Genomic DNA, 24854 nt, shown 5'->3' on the forward strand with positions numbered 1-24854 from the left:
GTGCGCTCTACTCCAGCCAAACTAAACTTCTTGCTTTTCCTTCACATGTCAGACTGCTACCTCAGGATCTCTGCTCTGGCTGTTCCCTTTGGCTGTAATTTTCTTCCCCAAACGCCCAAATCTCTAACCCCCACACCTCTTTTAAGCCTATCTTTTCCACTTCATTTTCAATTTCAGCAAGTCTTTCCTGGCACACTCCTACTCCCCCTAACTCTGCTCTCACCTTTCCAGCTTTTAATACCTTTTAATATGTGAAAAAACATCACTTATTTGATAGTATTTGATTATCCCTACTAGAATTTAAGCTTCAAAAGGCAAGGAATTTTTCCCCCTGTTTTGTTCACTGATACATCCCTAGTGCCCAAAATAGTCCCAGACATGTAGTAAGTATGCAATTAATGTTTGTGGCTTAAATGAATACATGAATGATTATTTAGAACTCTACTGATAAATTCTGAATCGATGTCATTATGACTGGCAAGCATGTCATAATGGGGCGAATATTTGCAGACCCATTCCTGTTGTTTTATAAGGAAGGGATAATTTACATGTAGTGACATACACAATTTAAGTGTACAGCTCAGTGAATTTTTACATATGTATCTACCCATAACTATCATCCAGATCAAAACAGAGAACATTTCTATCATTCAAAAACTTCTCTCAAAACCTCCTCAGTCAATACGACAGCCCTTTCCCATACCTCTCCAGAGGTAATCACATTCTGTTTTATTATAGATAAATTTTGCCTGTTCTTATGAATGGAGTCATGTATTTCTTATGAGTGGGGTCGTACAGTATGTCCTCTTTCATGTCATGTTTCTTTTCGTGCTTTGTATTTAGTCTGGCAATCTCTATGTCTTTTGTTTTTCACATTTTGCCTTAATGTGCTGAGGTGGGTTTTTCTTTTTCCTTTTCATTTTTTTGCTCCCATGTTTGGAATTGACTGTGTTTCTTGAATATGTGGATTGATGTTCATTACACATTTTGGAAAATTCTCAACCATCATCTCTTCAGACATTGATTCTGCCCATTTCCTGTCTCCTCTCCTTGTGGGATAATAGTTGCGTATCTATTAGAGTATTTGAGAGGATCTCACACATCTCTCATGAACTCTTCTACTTTTACCTATTCTTTTTTCTTTTTGTGCTTCAGATAATTTCTATTGATCTTTTATGCCACTTGCCTTTTTTCTGCTATTTTCAATCTGCTATTAAACACATTTTATGAATTCTTTTTTTTTTTTTTTTTTTTTTGAGACGGAGTCTCGCTCTGTCGCCCAGGCTGGAGTGCAGTGGCCGGATCTCAGCTCACTGCAAGCTCCGCCTCCCGGGTTCACGCCATTCTCCGGCCTCAGCCTCCCGACATTTTATGAATTCTTAATTTCAGATATGTAATTTAAAATTCTGGAATATCCATTTGGTTCCTTTTTAGATAGTTCATTTTTCTGTTAAATTTCTCCAACTTTATATCCATTTTCTTTACTTAAAAAAATTTAACATTTATAGTAATGTTATTTTTTGCTAATTTTAATGTCTGGATCATCTGTGCGTTTACTTCTATTGGCTGTATTTTCTCTCGATTACAAGTCACATTGTCTTGTCTCTTTTTTTTCATGTATGCTGGATGTTGTGTATAAAAGAGCCAAAGAGACTGCAGTAGGCATTGTTTTCCCTCAGAAAGGGTCGTGCCTTTTCTTCTGTTAGGTGGCTAGTGTGAGGGCCTATAGTGGGTTGAATGGTGGTCCACAAAAGATTCGTCCACCTCTTGATCTCCAGGACCTGTGATTGTGACTTTATTTGAGAAAATGATATTTAAAGATTTAATTAAGTTAAGGATCTTGAGGTGAACTCATCCTGGGTTTCATGAGTGGGTCATAAATCCAATGACAAGTATTCTTATAAGAGACAAACGAGGAAAAGGCACAAAAGAAGAGGAGAAGGCAATGTGAAAAATGGAGGCAGAGATTGGAGTGATGCAGACTGAAGCCAGGGAACCACCTGCAGCCACAGGGTACTGGGAAAGGCAAGGAGTGATGTTCCCAGAGAGAGTGTGGTCCGACCATGCTTTGATTTCAGATTCTGGCCCCCAGAACTGTGAGAGAAAAAGTTTATGTCTTTTGAAGACACCAAGTTTGTGGTAATTTTGTTATGGTAGACTTAGGAAACAAAGACAGGGATGGATCCTTTTGATCCTGTTAAGAATCAAGCAGGTTGCAGTTTTAGCTTTAGTTCATCTCTGGTTTCAAATGTGTTGATAGAAAGGACTTCCCTCTACTCCCTCTAGTGATCCCAGGACCAGGAGATTACAGGGGTCTCCCTGGGCTTTCCAGGCCCTCCCCACAGCCTCTGTGCTGGTAAGCACTCAGTGACAGCCAGCTCAGGGTCTGGGGTTTCAGCAGATCTCAACGCAGCCAGCCAGCCCCTATGGCTTCTGAAACCTGCGCTGGCTGTGTCTTGCTCTGTTAAAGTCCATCCCCCCGCGTCAGGTTTGATCTTCTGCTCCTCCAGGTACAAACTCAGCATAGGCCCCTGAGCTGGAGGAAGTGGCGGATCTCTCTGCTTACTTAGGAAAGGGCCCTCCTTCTCCATCAGGAAGATAATTTAGACTTCATTTAGACTTCTTAGTATCCACAGTGAGTTCAGAAATTATGGTTTTATATATTTTTAGTTAGTTTCTAGCCATTTTCTAGTTCTAATACTTCTAATTGGCCTGTTCTGAAGTTCAACATCCTAACTAGAAGCAGAACTCCCTAAAATATCAGTTTATTTATTAATTAATAATTAAACTTTTAATGTTAATTATATTATAGAATATATATAATTTTTATATAATTGCATTAAATTATACTTGTAAAAATATTTGTTTAATTGGAAATATAACTAATTAATTGTCAGTACCATCCTACATGATCTGTGTGGTGGTTGGTGGGATTGGTCTGTGATCTTTGTGAAAGCCAATAGTTTCTCATTTCAGATTCCAGACCCTAGGATTCCAAGGTAAAAAAGTGAGAGAGGCAGGGAATGAATGGATAGGCTTGAAATACTCAGGGACATCAGGAACATAAGTGCTGAAATATTGGACACATCATCCAGCTGGACAACAATGGTTTTTTTTTGTTTGTTTCTATCTAAAATAAATTAAGTAGAAAACTATCTCTAGATAATTAGATCTTTTATCATTTTAATTTACGTTATGTTTAGATCTCACTGCACACAAAATTGTAGAGAGCAAATGTCAGGTTTTTTCTTTCTGTTTTTTTTTTTTTTTTGGTACCAAGATCCTTGTGGACAATAAGTATAATTTCAATGGGAATAATGTAGAATTCTGACATTGACTTATAGAAAAAAAACTAAAAGCAAGAACAAACGCGTTAATTGCAAACGTTCATTCTCCTCCATTGCTTGACAGTCATTTACTGCCTGGAACTTTACTTATTTTCTTTAGAAAGTGAATCCGTTTTCGGAACACCTCGTTCTAGCTGAGGTAATTACTCAGTTATACATGAAAAAGAGGGGAAGGCTCTGCAGTCAGGTGAATACATTACCTGTTTCAGAGGGTGCAGTACATGTAAACATGAGCCATTTGTGCAGAAGTTTAATTTTACAACACAGTTTTAAGCTCAATCTTCTTATTCCTCAGAAGCAACATGCATTTGCTTTAATGACCCAGCATACTACATAGAAGGTGAATATAATGAGTATGTAAACAGAAACATAGATTGTATTGTTGAAATAGAGCCAAGATATTCATCTACTATGATGTGATATTTTAGATGAAAACTTTTGAATTCGAGTAATGTTGGATATCCTGTAGGAACTTGAAATTATAATTTTTTTGTAGAAGAAACCACAGCCATCAAAAAAGGTCAAAACTCAAAAATATATGCTAAAAACAAGCACGTACTCCGAGTTTAAAACTCATATATGCTAAAAACAGCATCTACTCTGAGTTTAAAACTCAAGTATATATGCTAAAAACAAGCGTCTACTCTGAGTAGGAATAGAAGGTCATATCAGTTTTCTAAGTGGACCTCTGTTTTTACTCATATCGTCTATAACTGAGATTGGATACAGAAAGCATAGAATTGTTGATGCCCAGACCTTGGGCATCGTCCCTTCCCTCCACCTGCCCCATCTCCATGTTTGAGGCCTCGGCATCACACAGGACAGCACCATCTCTAAGATTTGGAGCCCTGAATCTTGGTTTCTGAGCAGAGCCTTCTGTCTCTGTAGCCCTCTCGATTGCTTGTCTTGCTCTTCAGCCTCTTTCAGGCCCCCATGCCACCCCTCACAGCCCCCACGTCTGCCGGCCTCCCATGGCTTCCCTGCCTAGAGCACTTGGGAAGCTATCACTGGGCGCACACCCTCAGTGCAGTTCTCTGCGTACCCTGCCTTCTTCAGATCTTCATCCACCAACTGGAAGGAAGGTGCCTTTGCTGGTTTATGATTTACTGCCACAACTTGCCTTTCTGCTCTTGGATTGCCTTCCACCTCTACCGGTGGCCTTGCCTCCTGTTTGCCTGAGAAACTAGAAGCTGCCTTGTGGTTCTCCTCCCTCCGGCTTTGCTGTGCTTTCTGTGTCTTCCTTGCATCTGAGACAGCTGAGGCTTCTCATCTGCCAAACTCTTTCTCTTGTCCTCCCCATTTCTTCGGTCCCATCTTCAGTCTCTCGGCAGGGCTTCCGTTAGTGTAAGATCAAGTCTCCATGGCTCCATGCATCCTTCCTGGGGGAGCTTCTTTGCTCTCTTCCTCATGGCCACCACAGTTATCAAAAGTGCCCTTTTTGGCCAGGCATGGTGGCTCACGTGTGTAATCCCAGCACTTTGGGAATCTGAGGCAGGCAGATCACCAGGTCAGGAGTTTGAGACCAGCCTGGCCAGCATGGTGAAACCCCATCTCTACTAAAATAGAAAAATTAGTTGGGCGTGGTGGTGCACACCTTTAATCCCAGCTACTCAGGAGGCTGAGGCAGGAGATTTGCTCAAGCCTGGGAGACGGACGGAGGTTGCAGTGAGCCGAGATTGCGCCACTGCACTCTAGCCTGGTTGACAGAGCGAGACTCCATTTCCAAAATGAAATGAAAAGAAAAGAAAAAGCCCTTTTTGGTTTTCATTTCTGCTGCTTATTCACTCTTCCGGCTGAGTCAGCCCTGATCCGGGATCCTTGCGGTGGCTGCCTTGCTGAACTTGGCATAGTCATTTCTCATGTGCCTATTTGGCGGCCTCAGCACAGTTGACCCCAGCCCCTGTTGAAATTGCCCTCCCTCAGCAACCCCTTTACCATTCGGTCTTGATTAGAGTTAGTTCTTTATTGCTTCTTATTGCTCTACTTTTTGACAGAATTCCTCAGGATTTCTTGTAGACTCATGTATCAGTCAGGGTCCTGCAGGAACCAGCAGGCACCTCATATAGACTTTAATAGGGGCCTGTTCATGACGTTTGGGCAGGCTTGAGAGAGTGAGGGGTGGGACTGGGAGAACTCGGGAGAGCTGAGTACAGGAGCCAGCCACAAGCAGGAGCACCACCCTCCCCTCAGCCACTGCCAGCCTGCAGCCTGCAGCACGGGAGGCTTGAGCATGCCTTCCCCAGCCTCCCTTTCCTCCTGTCTTCATGAGTCCTTTTGATACTTCTCATTGGCCAAACCCAAAAGCTATTGATGCCATTCATAAAGGGCTGTGTCCTTGGCACCGTGTGGATCTGGAGGGGAGAAAGGAGCATATTGGGTCCAGCACTGCGTATTTCCCAGTCGAGTCCTCACTCCCTTTCTTTGTCAGCATGTGTATGGCCCTGGCTCCGCCTTCCCTCTGTTTGTTTATGACTCCTAAATCTATGCCTTAGATTTTTCAAGCAAGATCCAGGAATGACTTTTAATTTGTCTGCTGGACATTTTGACCTGCATATCCTGTTAGCACTTGGAATATAATATGATTAAAATGGAATTCATTAAATTTCCCCTTCAACAACAAAATTAACCAAACCAAGCAAGAATCAAAACTCTGCTTCTTTTCCTGTAGTTCTCATCTGGCGATGACATAGCCATTAACTGGGTTGCCCAAGTTATAGACTGGCACAAAGTGCAAAAAATAATGCTACAAGTTTTGTTTGGGAAACACTTGTCCCAAGACCCCCTCTTTCACATTTTTTTCCCTTAGCTGATTTCGGTGTTGTTTATCCTTGAGACTCTAAACATGGACTTGGTTTGCAACTTCTTCACTTTTACGTGGGGTTCTGACTATATGAGCTGTGAGTGGAGCTCTCGTTTCTCCCCTGGCCTCTTCCACATATGCACTCTTCTCTTCATCCATTCCTCAATATGGCTGGGTCATAATCATAGTTAGCTCAAAATCCTTGTTTATCCACCACATCTTAGTCATTATAACCAAGAGGAACATGTGCCTGATTTTGTATTCTAAAAGAAGAAATGGCTTAAAAGAATCTCAGAAGCTTTCATGTTATAGAATGTCATATTTCTTGAAAACCAGTGTTGGTAATTGAAAAGATAGATAAGTCTGTAAAAGAAATGGCTAAATCAGCCGGTTTGGGTTAAATTTAAATAAATCCTTTAGACATATTTGTTTGATAGTGTTTACCTAATTTGAATGGACATATTTGGATTTATACATTCATTTACTCCTTCATTTGTCCAGTGAGTGTTAAACGCTTCAACAAATATGCTCTGGATGTTATCTGGTATTGGAAACAAAAAATATAGAAAATACAGTGTCTGTCCTCAAGTAATAGTCAAATTGCTGTGACAGATGTAAAATCAGAGTCTAAATGATCAGAAGTGATCAGGAAATTATTTATATGGCCAATTTAGAAATTACTAATAAGATTGATGTTGTACTAATACATAAATTATCAGAATGGATAGAAAAAATATGTAACCTACCCATGACTTTGAAAATTTTAGTAGTGCTCATGATGCATTCATTTCATAAGTATATCTCTGTGTGTATGTATTTCCATTTTGCTTATATTAACCATGTAGATATTATGCAATTACATAAATTATTGTGCAGGCACTATATCATATTGTCCATTGTGTTATTCAAGGTTCCTTATATAAATATTTGTACAATAAATTTCTATTAGGGGAAATTTTGCAACATTAGACTAACGTGTATTTTTTTAATGTTATGAGAATTGTATAATATTTCCCCTTTGCTATTGGCTTATTTGGAATTGAATGTTTATAGCAATCTCATCCTTAGAGTACTTAGAGTTATTGAATATCCTGGATTACATGGTTAGTCCTGGAGTACACCTACTGTAATTGTCTAATGATTAATAGTGTTCCCTTTTACTCTCAAAAATATGCCATTTGGACAATAAATTATGTACTCTCTCTGTATAACCAACTTTTCTTAGTTTGACATTCTTCATGTCTTACTGTTCTTATTTAGAAATCCTATCTCTTCTTTTATTATAAACAGTGTAAATCCTTTTTCATTTGATTTAGTAGAAAAACTGTGATGATTCGCTGTAGGATCCAAGGTGGAAATTCAGAATCTCAGGACAAATCAAGAGTGCTTATTGAAACAATGTCCCCTGAAAAGGCCTTTGTCCTGAGGAGAAGATGGAGGGTAGAGGCCTGGTGAACAGTCACAAAGGCGATGACCTTTACATCAGCAGTGGAGGCGCAGCATCTGCCACGGTGGTCCAGTTCACCGCCTCAGTGCTTCAGACTGTCTACGCTTTAAGGCAGAGATTATGGAAATATTTATGTTAGTTATAGCCATAAACTGATTTGGAGATCATTTGTCTTTACACTGGTTATGAAGGAGGTTTTTCTTGCAAAGATGTCACCCACAGACATGTAGTCACAGAGCCCCAAGTAGGGCTGGTATGCCTAACTCTGATGAAAATATTTAAAGATTCTCTTAACAAGAATTAAAACCCTGGGGATTCTATTAGAAATTTGGCATTTTTATTTCTTATGGGAATCTTATCTGAAAAACACATCTTATGGGAAAAACTAATTCTATTTCTTATAACTGTAACCATAGAAATAGAGAAATGGAAATTTATGTAGATATATGTATCACAAATGGAAACCTTTAGAGTTGAGTGGTTCTCTGCATCAGGCCTTCAACCAGACTTCTCTTGGGTTCATTGCCTTATAAAATTAAGAATGTATTATGACTATTTAAATAAGTTATTTTCAGTGGCATTAGATAGAACAGTGGGTTTAATGGCAAAGTCAGTTGATAACCCTAAAAAAGCATTTGAAAAGATTTTATCTAAAGGACTCCCTATTCAATAAATGGTGCTGGGATAACTGGCTAGCCATATGCAGAAGATTGAAACTAGACCCCTTCCTTACACCATGTACAAAAATAAACTCAAGATGGATTAAAAACTTAAATGTGAAATCTAAAACTACAAAAGTCCTGGAAGACAACCTAGGATATACTATTCTGTATATAGAACCTGGCAAAGATTTCATGATGAAGACACCAAAAGCAATTGCAACAAAAATAAAAATTGACAAATGGGACCTAATTAGACTAGAGGGCTTCTCCACTGCAAAATAAACTATTAACACAGTAAACAGACAGCCTACAGAATGGGAGAAAATATTTGCAAACTATGCATCCAACAAAGGTGATATCCAGAAACACATTAACAAGCAAACAATCAAACAACCCCATTAAAAGGTGGACAAAGGATATGAACAGACAGTTTTCAAAAAGAGACACACACGCAGTCAACACACATATGAAAAATGCTCAACATCATTAATCATTAGAGAAATGCAAATCAAAAGCACAATGAAAGACCATCTCACACCAATCAGAATGGCTATTATTAGAAAGTCAAAAGATAACAGATACTTGTGAGATTGCGGAGAAAAGCAAATGCTTATACACTGCTGGTGTGGGAATGTAAATTAGTTCAGTTATTGTGTAAAGCAGTGTAGGGATTTCTCAGAGAACTCTAAGCAGAATTGCCATTCAACCCAGCAGTCCCATTATTGAGTGTATACCCAGGGGAATATAAATTGTTCTACCATAAAGACACATGCGAGTGCATGTTCATCGTGGCACTACCTACAGTAGCAAAGTCATAGAATCAACCCAAATGCCTCTCAGTGGTAGACTGGATAAAGAAAATGTAGTACATATACACCATGGAATACTAGACAGCCATAAAAAAGGAGATCATGTCCTTTACAGCAACAGAAATGGAGCTGGAGACCATTATCCTAAGTGAACTAATGTAGAAAGAGAAAACCAAATATCACATGTTCTCATTTTTAAGTGAAAGCTAAACATTGAGTCCGTGTGGATATAAAGAGGAGAACAAGAGACGCTGGGGCCTACTTGAAGGTGGAGGGTGGGTAGAGGGAGAGCACTGAAAAACTACCTACCATGGCCGGGTGTGGTGGCTCACACCTGTAATCCCAGCACTTTGGGAGGCCAAGGTGGGCAGATCACTTGAGGTTAGGAGTTCGAGCCCAGGCTGGCCAACATGTTGAAACCCCCTCTCTACTAAAAATACAAAGAAAAATTAGCTGGGCATGGTGACACACACCTGTAATCCCAGCTACACAGGAGGCTGAGGCAAGAGATTTGCTTGAACCCAAGAAACAGAGGTTGCAGTGAGTTAAGATGGCGCCACTGCACTCCAGCCTGGGTGACAGAGTGAGACTCTGTCTCAAAAAAACAAAAATAAAAAAAGAAAAACTACCTGTCAGGTGCCATGCCTATTACCTGGGTGGCAAAATAGTCTGTATACCAAACCCCTGTGACACGTAATTTACCTGTATAAAAAAACCTGCATTTGTACCCTTGAACCTAATATAAAAGTTTTTAAAAAAGAATTTAAAATGCAAAAAAATTTTTTCCTCACCTCAAACAGAAAATCTGTACCCCAAAATCAGTAAATCCCCATTCCTGCCTCCCTGCAGACCCTATTAACCTCTAATCTACTTTTGGTCCTTATGAATTTGCCTATTCTAGATATAAGTAGATATTTGTCCTTTTGTGCCTGGCTTACTTTGCTTATCATGATGTTTTTAAGGTTCATCTGTGTTGTAGCATGTCAGAATGTCATTCTTTTTGGTGGCTGAATAATATTCCATTGCGTGTGCATACCACATACCCGTTCATCAGTTGATGAACACTTGGATTGTTTCCACTTTTTGGCCATTGTGAATGCTGTTGCCATGAACATTGGCATACAAGCATGAAAAAACAGCAAATAATCTAGGGTTTGTGGTTAAAAAATACAGATTTTGACCTTCATTCTTGACCCCCACTGAATTAGATCTTGGTTGGAGGAGAAGATAGTTCATATTTTGCTTACTAAATTTTGAAAAACACTGCTTTAAGAAACCTGGTGAATTTGGGCAGTGGCCTTACAAATAAAAATAGCTTTAGAATAGCTATGGTGCAAACTACTAATTTTCCAACTTAGTGATTAAAAGTTTTTCTATGATATTTGTTATGGGAAAGGATTAAATGGAAGATGGAAGCAACTGTATTTGTGGAAGAGCAGATGAGTTTGAGGGAGGTTAGCAGGGACAAGGAGTTGGGTTAATTGACCACAAGTGAGTGTGGAAGCGGTGGTAAGGAACAAACCTAGGGGCGGCTGGTTCCAAAACCACAGAACAGCACTTCAGACATGTGGCCTGGGGGAGAGGGAGGGTTTGGGAGTCACAGTCATTTGGAAATTGTTGGCATATTTCATAATCCCTGCATATCTCAGTAGCTTTATATGTAAAATGGGGATAATGACGTGAAAGTAAGATGTTTTGAAGGTGTATATATATTTTTCCTTTCCTTCATGCTCTCTCCTCCATTACCCTTGTCTGCAAGCAGATGGGCTGAATGTGGAGTTAATGTTTACTGTGGAAAAGTATGGGTAGCTCTGGACTATATCCCTCATTTAGTCATTGTTATATTGTTTTCCGTATTTATTTTCTTGCATGGTTCTCTAGTAAACTGTTCTCAGGTTAAGTCTGCTTTTGCCATTTACTGGCTTATGATCTTGGCAGACCTCTTAACGTCTGTGAGGCCCCTATTAATCACCTATTAAAGTAACACCTGTGAACATTTAATGAGGAGATATATAGGGCTGCACCCAGTGCCAAAGTGCCTCAGCTCTTTGGGAGGCTGAAGCAGGAGGATCACTTGAGAACAGGAGTTTGAGACCAACCTGAGCAACATAGCAAGACCTTGACTCTACAAAAAAACAAAATAAAATAATTGACCAGGTGTGGTGGCATGCACCTGCAGTTCCAGCTATTCGGGAGGCAGGAGGATCACTTGAGCCCAGGAGTTTGAGGCTGCAGTGAGCTGTGGCTATGGCGTGTATGTGTGTTTGTGGACACACACACACGTTACAACTATGCCTGGAATACATAAGCACACAATAAAAGTGTGTCCCCTGCCATACCCAACACTCTTGCTCTTGGTTTATGAGAGTATTCGGTAAAGGCACGGTGCAAGCATTCTTGAACCACAGTAAAGCAGATGTCTTGCCTCAGTACTATCCCTGAACTCCCCTTTGCCATCCCTCAACAGAGCCCAGAGCCTGGCATCACAGGAAGTAAGATGAACTATAATCTTATTGGCACCAATAGTTATGAGCAATAGGTATCAGGATAACATATTAAAACCCAGTTCTCCTTTCTAGAATGAAATTTAAGCCTAGTTAAATCAAAATGTATTAAATTAAAGCTAGAAGGGTTCAGGTACAATAGAGGCTGTTTCTGAAGAAGTTAACATCATATCTGCGCTTATAATTTGTTTGCCGTAAGCATGTAAAATAGATTTGAGGACTCTGACAGTAAAATAAACATATCCAATAAGCCTGTTAAAGTGGAAATTAAAAATTTAAAAACAATGTAGCAAAATAAAACAATGTAATAGTCACTTAGGCTAATAAAATTATTGTGACTGAGCATTAAATTTAGCCCCGATGTTCCTAAGTATTGTAATAACTGCCTCGTCTTCCAATTGCCCAAAAGAACAATGAGAAGATGGGATTACTGTCTTGCATCTTATTCAGATGATGGGCTTTGAGCCTTTAAAATCTGTGAGACACAGGGCTAGGTGCCATGGGAGCAGCGAAGATGACTGAGGTGTTGGGGTACATTTAAGGGGCTCGGGGCAAGTCCTGCTGTGGGCATTGGGAAGTAAAGATAAGGAAAAACAGAGACTGTGTTGGTGCAGACAGTTGGAAGTGTGGGATTTATGCCAAGGAGTTTTTCCTTGTTTTGTTTTTTTTTTTAATATGCTGATCTAATTTTTAAATTTCCAAGTTATTTCTTACCACTCTTTAATAGCTAATGTGTAATGTTAATGCCATTAGGAAACATTACTGTCTATTTAAGGATAAGAACTTGAGACAGTGGTTGATTCAGTGATCTGACCTTTGTCTTCTGGTTTATCAAAGCTTGAGAAAAAAGGATCTACATGTTTATTTTATGCCAACCCAGATATGTGAAAAATCATAAATGTATGAAATACAATGCTGGAGATGATTTGGTTTTCAAAACGAGGCTTTGCTTTACAAAAGGACTCTTGGTAAATAGACTTAAAATGCCAGTCTCCTCTATTAACTTGACCATCTGGTTAGAATTTTTTAAAATGGATTTTTATTCCACAGATCCAAAGATATGATCCAAAGATATGAAAATATCTTTCATAAAGATGTATTCTACATAGGCACAGATTTTGATTATAAATTTGGAGTTTAGACAGCCCTTGCTGGGGAGGGGAGAATCACATCACTGGATTGGGGGGCTATTTTTAATTCCCATGGTTTCTTTGTGAGCAATTATATACAACCCTGGAAATGACAGTTTAATATTTATTAATGAACGTAAGAGGAAAATGTTGAATAGAGTACATAAAATTATTGTGCCTGCTGTCAAAAAAAATTGAAAAAGATTTTTTTTTTTTTTTTACTTCTTCAGTTGAGACCTTATTCTGCAGTCTGATTCCCAGGTCCACCAAAATAGTTAAAACAGAAAGGCCTAACTCCTTGAAGCAGGACCTTGCTGGAGTGTTTGGCCTGCCAGTCCTGTTTGTGCTTTGACACGACTTCCTTGCTTTTGAAACATAAAAAAATTGCACCCCAGACTTAAAAGGGGAAGGGCATTGAAATTAGTTGAAGTTTGGGAAATTTATTTCTTCTTCGCTGCATTATATGGACTTACACAAACTTCTTCCTATTGGTAATTCCAGAGCAGGAAGCATCATTCCAAAAAGGAACACCAGTGTTGCCTCTTCACGCCTCGAATATTCAGTGGTCTGGTACTGACAGTCCTAGGGTGCCTGACTATGTCTTGAGTGCTGCAATATCGCCATCAGTAGAAGATAGTAGGAGACAGAGCAGCCACATGTGACAGCAGCTGAATGTAGAAACGTTTTAAATAAAGTAACTATATTGAGATGTAATTTGCAAATGATAAGATGTACAGATTTTATGCACGCATTTTGATGAGTGTTGAAAAATGTGTAATATATCCTGCATAGCCACCATCCCAGTCGAGATGTAGAACACTTCCAACAACACAGACGCTTCCTTTGTGCTCCTTCTCAGCCAGTCCTGCTCCCACCCTTCTCCCAGACAACCATGGACCTGTTTTCTGTTGCCTGTTGTCAGATTTCATATCAGTGGGGTCATACAGCATGCACTATTGTGTCTGCCTCCTTGCTCAACATGAAGTCTGCTGTTCCCATGTTCATGCATGTGTAAACAGTTTATCCCTTTTTATTGCTGAACTAGTATTCATTTTATGGACACTGCGCACTTGTTTGTGAATGAATGTTCACCTGTTGGGCATTTGGGTTGTTTTCAGGTTTGGGCTATTATGAATAAAACTGCAAGGGACATTTGTTTATACAACTTTATATTTTCATCACTTTTGTTGGAATTACTAGAAGTCACAGGGTAGGTAGGCACATGGCTTAAGCTTCTTTGAAAAGTAGCATAACATTATTGAAAGTGGTTGTGCAATTTTACACCCCTGCTGACATTAGTATGAACGTTTCAGGAGCTCCACAGCCTCAGCAATAACTGACGCTGGGAAATTTTGTCTGTCATTTAAATCACTCGAGTGGGTATGTAGTAGTATTTCATTTTGGTTTCTCTGGTGAAGAGTGATATTGAGATTTTAAAAGTTTGTTTATTGATCGTTCATGAGTTTTTTTTCAAAATGTTCATTCAGTCTTTTGCCCGTTTTTTACATTGAATTTTCTGTCACGTCTCTTGTCAGATAAATGTATTGCAAATGCCTGTGGCTCACTTCTTATTTTTCTTGGTGATTTTGAAAAACAAAAGTTTTTGATTCAGGTTAAAAAATGAATTTATTAATGTATTATTGTAGGGGTAGTGCCTTCTGTGTGCTAATAAATCCTTGAATATTTCAATGTCATGAAGACTTTATCTTTTCTTCTTGGGTTTTACAGTTTCAGCTTTTATGTTTTGTTTATGTATCATTTCAAATTCTTGTGTATGTGTGATGTGAGGTAGAAGTCAGCTGGCTCAGTTTTTTTCACACGTTGATGTTCATGCATTCTAGTGCCATTTGTTGAAAAGACTGTCCTTTCCTCATTCAACACTCTTGTAATGTTTTTGAAAATCGATTGACTGCATATATGTGGATCAATTTATACACAGTATTTTGTTCTATTAATATATGTGTCTATCCTAAGCCAGTACAACACTGTCCTAATAACTGTGCCTTTGTAGTAATTCTAAAAATCAGATAGTATCAGTTCCCCAACTTTGTTAATTTTTTTTACAAAATTGTTTTGGATAAGCTAGATCATTTTTCATTCCTTTATAATGTTAGAATCTGCTTGTCAAATGATACAAAACAAAAGGCCTACCTTTTTGAGTGGGATTATATTGAATTTATGGAACAATCTGGGAAGAGATGATGTATCAATAATGATATTGAGTCTTCCAGCCTGTGGGCATGATAGTTCTCTTCACTTATGTGGGATCATCTTTTAGTTTATCTTAGGAATGTTTTCTAGCTTTCAATGTATAGATCTTGCACATTTTCTTATTTTCTCAGATGTTTTGCTGAGTTCTTCATTTTTAATGCTATTCTAAAGGAAATTTTTAAAAAATTAATATTTTTTGAATTTTTGTTGCCAGTGTATATTAATACAATTGATTGTTTTATGTTGACTTATTTTGCATGTTTCATGCCTTTTATTAATATTTCTTTCTCTTGCCTAATTGCACTACATTACGATGTTGACTAGAAACAGTAAGAATGAATGCACTTGCCTTATTCTTGATTTTGGGGATGAAGCATTCAATAAAGTATTACTTAGTATGATGTTACCTCTAAGTGTTTCGTAGATGCCTTTTATCAGACTGAGGGAGTTCCCTTCTATTGCTAGTTTGTTGAAGTATTTATCATTGTGTATTGAACTTTGTCAAATACTTTTTCTGTATCCATTGAGATGACCACATTACTTTTGTTCTTATTCTGTGGTGTATTGAATTAATTGATTACAGTTAGAATGCGGAACTAGCCTTGCATATTTCCCCGCATATTTGCTATTGCTAGTGGTCTTCACGTAGGTCGTAGTTTCCATCTGGCATCACTTAGCATCAACCTGAAATACTCCTTGTAATATTTCTTACAGTATACGTCTATAAGTGTGTATTCTCCTTTTATCTGAAAATTTCTCTGTTTTAGTCTTTTTTGAAGGGTATTTTTGTAGGAATTGAAATTCTGTGTTGACAGCTTTTTATGTTTCCTGTTAGTGTTTTAAGGATGTCATTTTATTATCTTCCTGCCTGCACCGTTTCTGGTGAGAAGGTGGCACACTTTCGCATCGCGGCTCTGCTCTCTCTAATGTGTTGCATTGTCTCCGGTTGCGTTCAGGGTTTCCCTTTAGCTTTCATTTTCAGTGGTCTATGATTTGCCTAGTTTTGATTTCCTTTGTGTTTATTATGCTCAGGTTTTGTCACTCTTAAGCTTGCAAATTGGTATTTTTGGCCAAATTGGGAGTTTTTTTGTTTTAACCATTATCCTTTCTGCATTGGTTTTGTTTGACCACTATTCCTGCTCCATTGTCTGTGTGTTCTCTCCTTCCAGAATCCAAATATGCGTGTGTTAGATGAGTTGATATTATCAGGCCCTATTTATTATTTAAATCTCATATCATCTTTGTTTTGTTTGTTTGTTTGTTCGTTTGTTTTTTGAGACAGAATCTCGCTCTGTCGCCCAGGCTGGAGTACAGTGGCGCAATTTCGGCTCACTGCAAACTCCGCTTCCCGGGTTCAAGCCATCCTTGTGCCTTGGCCTCCCAAGTAGCTGGGACTACAGGCATGCATCACCACACCAGTTAATTTTTGCATTTTTAGTAGAGATGGGGCTTCACCATGTTGACCAGGCTAGTCTCAACCTGCTGGCTCTAAGTGATCTGCCTGCCTCGGCCTCCCAAAGTGCCGGGATTTTAGGTGCGCGCCATCACACCAGAACATCGTCTGTTCTTTAGGTTAATAACTTCTATGAATCTGTTTTTATATTTTATATTCACTCATCTGTTTTTCTGCCATCTCCAATCTGCTAGTATTGCCATCCAGCAATAATATTGTCATACAGCAATAATATTGTCATCCAGCAATATTTAAGATATTTTGCTATTCACTTCTAGAATTTCTATGTGCTTCTCTTTTATAGTTTCCATTTCTCTCTTGAAATTCTCTATTCACTAATTTAGACCATTTCAATTAAGTTTTTGAACATATTTTCATAACTACTTTGCATTCCTTTTCTGCTAATTACAACATCTGGGTCATCTTAAGATCTATTTCTGTTGACTACTTCTTTACAAATTGAGTATGGCTCACAATCATCTGCTTATTTACATGTTTAGTAAACTTTTGTACGTTATACATACAAAATGATACAGTATATAGTGGGAGTGTTTGTTATTTTTGTTTTTGTTTCTTTTGTTTTGTTTTAAAGAATAGAGTTCATTCTGTCAGGGAATTTATTACTGGTAATTCTTCATCTGGCAAAGGCTTGATTTTACCCCTTTTTTAGGGTTGTTCACGACTAATGCTTTATCTTGGGCATCTTTCTTTCCCCAAAAATGTGACCTTTGTGGTGTCTCAGTGAAATTGTCAAAGTGTTATTGAGATTTCTCCACTTTAGTCTCTCCCCTCTCCCCGAAACGTATGACCTCTAGTATCTTTGTTTCATTCTCAGCCTCATATCAGGTACTCTCTGCTTGGCTTCAAAAAGTCTCACCTGGTGCATGGGAAGTCCAGCCCTTGGTCAAGGTCTTGTGAATAACCTCCCATGGACTTTTAGGTCCTCCTCTTTATTGAGACAGGGTCTTGCTGTGTCGCCCAGGCTGTGGTGCAATGGCATGATCATGGTTCACTGCAGCCCCGACCTCCCCAGGCTGAGGTGATTCTTCTACTTCAGCCTCCTGAGTAGCTGGGACCATAGGTGCACACCACCACACTTGGCTAGTTTTTGATTTTTTTTGTAGAGATGAGGTTTCACTATGTTGTCCAGGCTGGTCTGGAACACCTGGGCTCAAGCGATCCTCCGTCCTTGGCCTCCCAAAGTGCTGGGATGACAGGTATGAGCTACTGCACCTGGCCTTTGGTTCTCCCTTTTTTGTAGTTCTGTCTTCTCCAATATTTTGTCCTTTAACTTCCAGCTGCATCATCCGCTCTGATCTGCAATCTGTGTCTTTCTGACTGCATAACTGCTTTCTCTATGTTTCTCCTCTTTGTGCTGCAATCAGGAAATTGTCTCCAGGCTGATATTAAGGGCTCATCTGGGGTGTTTTCCTTTACTTAGGGATTGCATTTCTGTGCTGTCTATTGTCCAACATCAGAAAATAGTCACTGCATATGTCCAGTTTTATGGTTATTACTGTGAAAGGGCACTCTGTCATTGTCAGGAACCCAAGTTCGGTAGAAATATACTTTTGAAAGTTATTACTGTAATCTCTGGTTCTCAAACTTTAGCATATAACAGATTCATGTAGAAAACTTGTTAACACACAGTGTTAGGCTCTACCTTTGGAGTTTCTGATTCAGTAGGATTGAGGTGGAGCCCAAGAATTTGCATTTTTAACAAGTGTCCAGGTGATGCTGATAGTCTGAGAATCACACTGTGAAAACCACTTGCTTAGAAAGATGACTTGAGAAAAAATATTGGGAGTTAGTTTGGAACTGAAAATATAGAATTTTGCTTTTCTGGTCTTATGTTCTGCATAATGGATTTATATTTCAGGTTGGCTTATTATAGCACTAGGCATCTTGCTCTTTTTATTCAAATATGATTTTCAAAAACTTAAATGGGCTTCTTTGCATTGGAAAGGATATAGCTTTTTTAAAAAGAAATAATTATTTTTATTTTAAGAAATAAGTATTTGATTTTTTGTTTCAGAGACTGGGATTTATTTAATTATTCTTATATGTGTGCATGGTATGTCTGTGTGTGTTTTATAGATAAGATTCATGATAAATTATCCTTGCAATAATTAGCTTGTTTGAGCCTATGCCAGTAGGATGGCTGGACCTGGGCCCTACCTCTTGTTCGAAAGTTTCTTGATAGCTTACCCTTGGTCTTTAAATAACTCTTATGGTAGCTAATAAAATCTATCTACCCCCTAGCATATTTTGTCTACTGTTTTTGCCTCCATTGTTCCAATGGGCCCATCTCTCATTTGTGAGGTTTTAGGGATTGATTGTTTCTTTATACTCTAATCTGTGCATTTCCCATCAGTATAGCGCTTGTACTAATGTCAAGTTGGTGACGCTTGATGTTGATGATGCTGACATGGTTCTTGAAGTGGTTAATGGGACAGTTACTCAGGACAAAGAGTTTTCCCTCAACAGCATTCCAGTATTTGTCTTAGTTGAGAAAATGGATTGGGCTTCCCTCTTCAAATTCTGATCAATCCCTGACAATTTTTTTCTTTACCAACCTCTTTAATTTCTTTGAAAATTTGGTACAATCGCCTTTGTTGGCTGGATTAGAAGGCTGTAGAATGGCACATTTTAAATATTATTTCAACTGCAAGGTGTGATTAATAAAATTTCAATCTCAGCTTCAGATATCTGTATTCAAATATTTCGATACAGGAATAGTGAAATACTAATTACTAAATATTAATCATTTGAAACTCATTTTAACAGGTTCATTTTGATGGTTGGGACCATAAGTATGACTACTGGGTGGAGGCAGACAGCCCTGACATCCACCCGATCGGTTGGTGTGATGTCACAGGGCATCCACTGGAAGTGCCGCAGCGTGAGTACTTTGCTCTTTGTCATTGCCCTTTAAATCCTTAGCCTGATTTCCAGCCATACTGTTGCTTATTCATGCCATTATAGACATCTGAGAGCTAAATATCACATAGGCGAATTAATCATCACTACAGCTACACTGAAAGCCAATTATTTACAATTAAGCCTCAAAGGGCATGTGTTATATTAATGAAAAGTGATAATCATTAAAAAATTATTTTGATAGTGTTTTCCAAAGGAATCTTTATTTTCTACATTCGAGTTTGGAAAACTGAGCTAGCATATCTAAATCCATCTAATTTTGGTCATTGGTTTTAACAAGTTCATCTTTTTTTTTTAAACATCTGATCTTTATTTTATAGGACAGACTATACAAAGTCTTTTGGAAAATTAAAATATTTTAACTTCCAACAATTTTCAGATTTTTTTTACTTATAAAAAAATTTAAAAGCCTCTACATTACTCACATCTTTATCATTTCTGACTTTCTAGCTACTTAAAGTTAAGGAGGAAATTAACCACTCTAAATTTTAATGAGCCTCAACCCAAAATACCTTATTTTTTTGTCTGAAGGAGTCCTCTGATCTGATTAGGCTGACATGACTAATAACCAGTTCCAGACACAAGTGCAAGTGTTCTGCATTCTCATGTTTGTTTTGTTCCCTCACTGCTTCTCTTTCCCTCCCGTTGGTTTCTTAGGATTAAGCTAGAATGCTTTTCTATTAATGAGGATATCTTACACACAGCCAGCCTAATGATGCTTGGACCTTAGGCCTCAAAGGACTTCTTGTAAAAATGAGAAGAATCCCTGACTAAATAATTGGACAAAGAGTTCTACATTGTGCTAGATTCTTCAAAAACTACAAAATCAAAGAGATGAAGGCCCTTCTGGAGCAGACAATGTATTGGCACAGATAGGACCAGTACCCCAAGACTGTAGAATGAAGGGGACCATGGTCAGCACCATGTGGGGGACTCCAAGTAGGGAAGGGTGCCAGCATTTGTACTTTGTGGTTTCCTTCGGTCTTGCTTTTTATCCTCCCTGGTTTTACACCCCAGCATGTCACGGAGATGGTTCTCACTTTATGTGAACCCCCCAGTACTCCCCTGTACATCCATCCCTCAGCCAGTAACTTCCTCATGTGTGAACAATTTCCTCTGGGGTAGGCATGGACCAGCATTGCAGGTACAGGGACAGCTCTCTTCACTCCACTCCAAGCATTGTCTGCTCCTTTGTCACTCTACCCAGCTGGATTTTCTACCTGAATGTCTCAGAAGCATCCCAGAGTCTATGCATCAAAGCCAACCTCCATCCCAAGCCAAAAACTTGCTCTTTCTACTGTAGTTTCTGTTTGCTTCCAAAGTTGCCATTCCAGACTCTGCTCCCTCTTGACCCCTTCCTCAATCCACACATATAAACAGTCACCAGGTGTCCTGCTGGTTCTCTTTCTTAATTCTCCAGAATCTATCTTTGACCCCCAATGCTTTGACCCCAATGCATCTTCTCAATGCTATTGCATTATTTTGAGGTGTCATCATAGTTACAGATGCTTCTCAGAATGTGGCCTGTAGTCTGCTAGTGAGTTGCACAGGTTCTCCTGATAAGCCTAGGATAAATCTAAAAATGGAGGTTCTAGAGCAGTATAAACTAGTGCTTAAAAATGAGAAAAGTGGAGTCAGAATGCTGGGCTTTGAATCTCAGTTTAAAGCTTGCTTAGTGTGTGCCTCTCTATACCTCAGTTTCCTCATCTATAAAATAAAGATAATATTAATATCTACCTCATGAATTTATAATTATTAAATGAAATAAATGAATGGATAGAATTCAAAAACTGCCTACTCCATAGTATGTGCTCAATTAATACTGACTTCTCCCAGGAAATAATGTGGCATTCTCTAGATTTTCATTCTTATGTAAGTTATTAAGTGGGAGTTACTAAGAGTTCCAGATTTGAAATTGAGCAAAAATTAATGTAATTAGGGTTTTCCAAATACTTTAATTCAATTTTTCTTAAGAAGTTTGACTTCCATGTGTTGTTGGCAGTATTACAAGATGAGTATTTTGTGTATTCACAGGCAGGTAATTAGATTTGCTAGAATTTGGGGGAAAGATAACTTGTAATTGATTGTCTTTGGTTGGTTGTGATTTTCTGTTTTCGCTGTGTTTGACTTTCTTGTTATAAACTTGTTTGTTTAATCAAGATTAATGTAGCTCGTTATAGGTTGTTTGCTTAATCTTATGGTTTTAATTATTTATATCTGCACCATAATTATTTATGTTTTATTGATTTTGAAATGCCTATACTTTAAGACATGCTTGTGATCTGGTTCAATATGTGTCATCCCTGCCCCTATTGTGAAAGCAAAAATACACACACACACACACACACACATACACGCACACCCATAGACAAACACACCCCTACTCCAAAACCGATTCTGTTACTTATTTATTTATCATTGAATTCTTTTTCCACTGGGAAGGAGAAACAAATGGTTGCTCTAGGCACTCTAACAACACAGCATTTGAGGGCCTGTCATTGACTGTTGCAGTGGCGTTATGATTGTCTTTTCTCTCTTCTTTCCTGGGATAGTCTGTATAAAACCCCAGACTCACCTTGTTTTCTGTGTTATTAAAACTCTTCTTTGGCGTGGAGTATCCTATCAGCCTGAGACTCCTTTGCATGCATACAAAGCCCTTCATAGTCAATGCATTACTCACCTACCCTCCACCATTTTCCTCTCAAAATCCTTCATTTACATCACACATTTACTCAGAGCACCTTGAACACCAGCCTTCTAAGAATCTGAAGACAATATGTCACCTTTCTATAGCTTTCCTCCATATCTTTGCTTTTCTTACAGGAAAATCACATTGCTCAGTTGTTGTCAAATGCCTGTGTGGCATGGAGGCTGCAGGGCACTTGCTCTACAGAGGAGTCACGTGTACCACCCGTTTAGCCTGTATTTTATCGATGATATGTGTACAAACAATCACATCCAATCATCTTTTATTCTGAATGCCAGTTGAGTCAATGGGTTAATCTTATTTACTCATATAATTCAAACTAAACTTTTGTCACTATGATGTCCAGTGTCTTTTAAAATCAGATCAAAATAGAGTTTTGTAACTATATCTATACAACCACACGCAGTATTTTATCACGTATGATTAAAGTCAACTGGCCAACATTAATTTCCAGATATTTTAGAGGTATTTTAACGTACTTTAACTTTTGGATTTTTTTGAACGCTTTTATTTTATTTTTGTTGTATTTGTGTGACTCAACAATTGTGTTAGGTACTTATATATGACAACTTTATTGGTCAAATACTGCAAAGACTACTAAAAGTTGAGGGCTTGGGAAAATGATCTTAGAGATCATGGAATCTACTCTATATTTTATAGAGGTGGAGTCTCTCTTGAACTTTATTGTATTGATTTACTTCAGTGGATTTTTACAAAAGATATCATAATAGGTTGTCTACCAGTGATATTATATGAAAAAAGAATGGCCAAAAGAAAATACGAGGTAGAGGGTTTTTTAATCTATTATTCTCATCTGTTTTTCTTTATGAATATTTTCCCTTTTTTCAACAAATTAGTAGCTGTTATTGTAATGGAAACCTTAGAAACAGAGGAATAAAAATGCATACACACACAGGTATATTCTCTCTTGGCTTTCATATATATATAAGAATTATATGTATTTTTTCAGTGAGCTTCCAATTTGTGTCTGAAGGGGCTGTGGTTTACAAATGTATGTAACAGTAAAATCACACAACTGCGCATGGATGAGTAAAAACGAAATCTAGATTGCTACTGTTGTTTTACAGAGTGAGCAGAATGCAGTGGGGTGAGTCCAGGAAGGAACCTCGGGACACTGTTGAGCTGGGCTCACATGAGCACACTGGGCCTGGACTAGTTAGTGGCAGCCCCTCTAGAGGTGAAAATGGCACAAGTGTAGGCAACACTAGAACTTGTTGGTTCTCCATACACATTTTATTAGAACTTATTAAAATTTTAGATCTTTCTAAACAAGTGATAGTCCCTTTAGTTTGTTTCTATTTATCTAGTGCCATTTAATCTCACTGCAGACATTGAGCCAAGATAGAGTGTGCACCATAGATCCCAGCTTCTGCAGAAATGCTTGTGCAGTAAATTTGAGCCAAGACCATAATATTCAAGCCCTAAGGCCCAGTGTAAGTTCTTAAAAAGTTAACTGGGAAAAGCCTCTTGAGAATGAAAAGTGTTCCCATTCAACTGAGAAGAGTCCAACTTGTATGACCAGGTGATGACAGCTTCCTCTTAGCTGCTGTTCCTAACTACAGATGATCACCTGCAATTTGCCCTCGTACCCTGCTGCCAGATTAAACTCTCCTTTTCTCATCCATGAGGATGCAATTTGTCTGCTTTATTTGACATAGAGTCCCTCATGGTGGGCTTTTCCTACAGTTAGAATTGAAACTAAATACTGATGTCTTAGCACTGTTGACTTGTCAAGACCTTTCTATCATGCTTTGTGTTTCCGGAATGTCCTTAAACAATATGAAAATATCAGAACCTAAAAACCATGCCTGCTCTGATCGTCTAACTGGGTCACATTTTGGCAATCTTTTTAGTCACATCATTTAGAAACTGTAATCCCAGTCACACTTGATGTAAACTTTCTTTAAATGGAGTTTGTTTCTTTTACTGTATTGTTTATTATTCATACATAGATTACCTACTCCATTGGACAATGGGATGTCCAGCTTTTCCTGCTTTGGAAATTAACCAAGTTTGAGAAGCTAGATGATAGACTCTGGAGTTAGGAAGACTGGATGTACATTTCCATTCTGCTCTAACTCTGTGTCTTTCTTTTTTTTTTTTTTTTTTTTTGAGACAGATTTTTACTCTTGTCACCCAGGCTGGAATGTAGTGGAGCAATCTCAGCTCACTGCAATCTCTGCCTCCCAAGTTCAAGTGATTCTTCTGCCTCATCCTCTTGGGTAACTGGGATTATAGACCCCACCACCATGCCTGGCTAATTTTTGTATTTTTAGTAGAGACTAAGTTTCACCATGTTGGCCAGGCTGGTCTTGAACTTCTGACCGCAAGTGATACACCCAACTTTGCCTCCCAAAGTGTTGGGATTACAGGCGTGAGCCACTGCCCCCGGCCAACTCTGTGCGTTTGGATGAGTTCTATGACCTCTGGAACTTGCAGGCCTGTGAGATTAAACACAGCTCTGGCTGCTTCCAAGCTGTCTGGCTCACAGGGAACCTAAGGACATGGCGGGGCTGGGGTGAGACGCACAGGCACATCTGTGTCCCATGCTGCCGATGCTCTTCATTGATCCAGAAAATTAGGAGTTGACTTTGTTTCCTAAAACGTACACAACCAGCATGGTTTTTCCCTAGATACTTGTTATAATCGTACCATCCATAAAGGGGTTGCTGATTGCAGAGTGGATTGAATAACATTTAGGACAGTTCACAACATTCAGAATTATTGAGTCACACAGAAGATAAGCAGGCCCTCGAAGTGGAATTCAACTGAGGACTGTTTGCTGTTCTTAAAAAAAAAAAAAAAGAAAAAACTGAATACATT

At 38.6% G+C, this 24854-nt stretch overlaps 1 protein-coding gene across 9 annotated transcripts in view; it reads left to right on the forward strand.

Annotated features, from left to right (window-relative positions):
* The window catches only part of L3MBTL4 (L3MBTL histone methyl-lysine binding protein 4), a 450027-nt gene that overhangs the window by 222170 nt on the left and 203003 nt on the right, over window positions 1-24854 (forward strand). For all 9 annotated transcript variants that reach the window (XR_004180024.1, XR_004180023.1, XM_021929961.2 and 6 more), the window contains one exon: window positions 19151-19265. Coding sequence is in view for 7 of the 9 variants with exons in the window: in XM_021929961.2 (XP_021785653.2) it covers window positions 19151-19265 (115 nt within the window). In the remaining 2 variants the exon portion in view is untranslated. The remainder of the gene's footprint in view (window positions 1-19150; window positions 19266-24854) is intronic.

This window comes from Papio anubis, chromosome 19, assembly GCF_008728515.1.
Source record: "Papio anubis isolate 15944 chromosome 19, Panubis1.0, whole genome shotgun sequence".
NCBI classification, from domain to species: domain Eukaryota; kingdom Metazoa; phylum Chordata; class Mammalia; order Primates; family Cercopithecidae; genus Papio; species Papio anubis.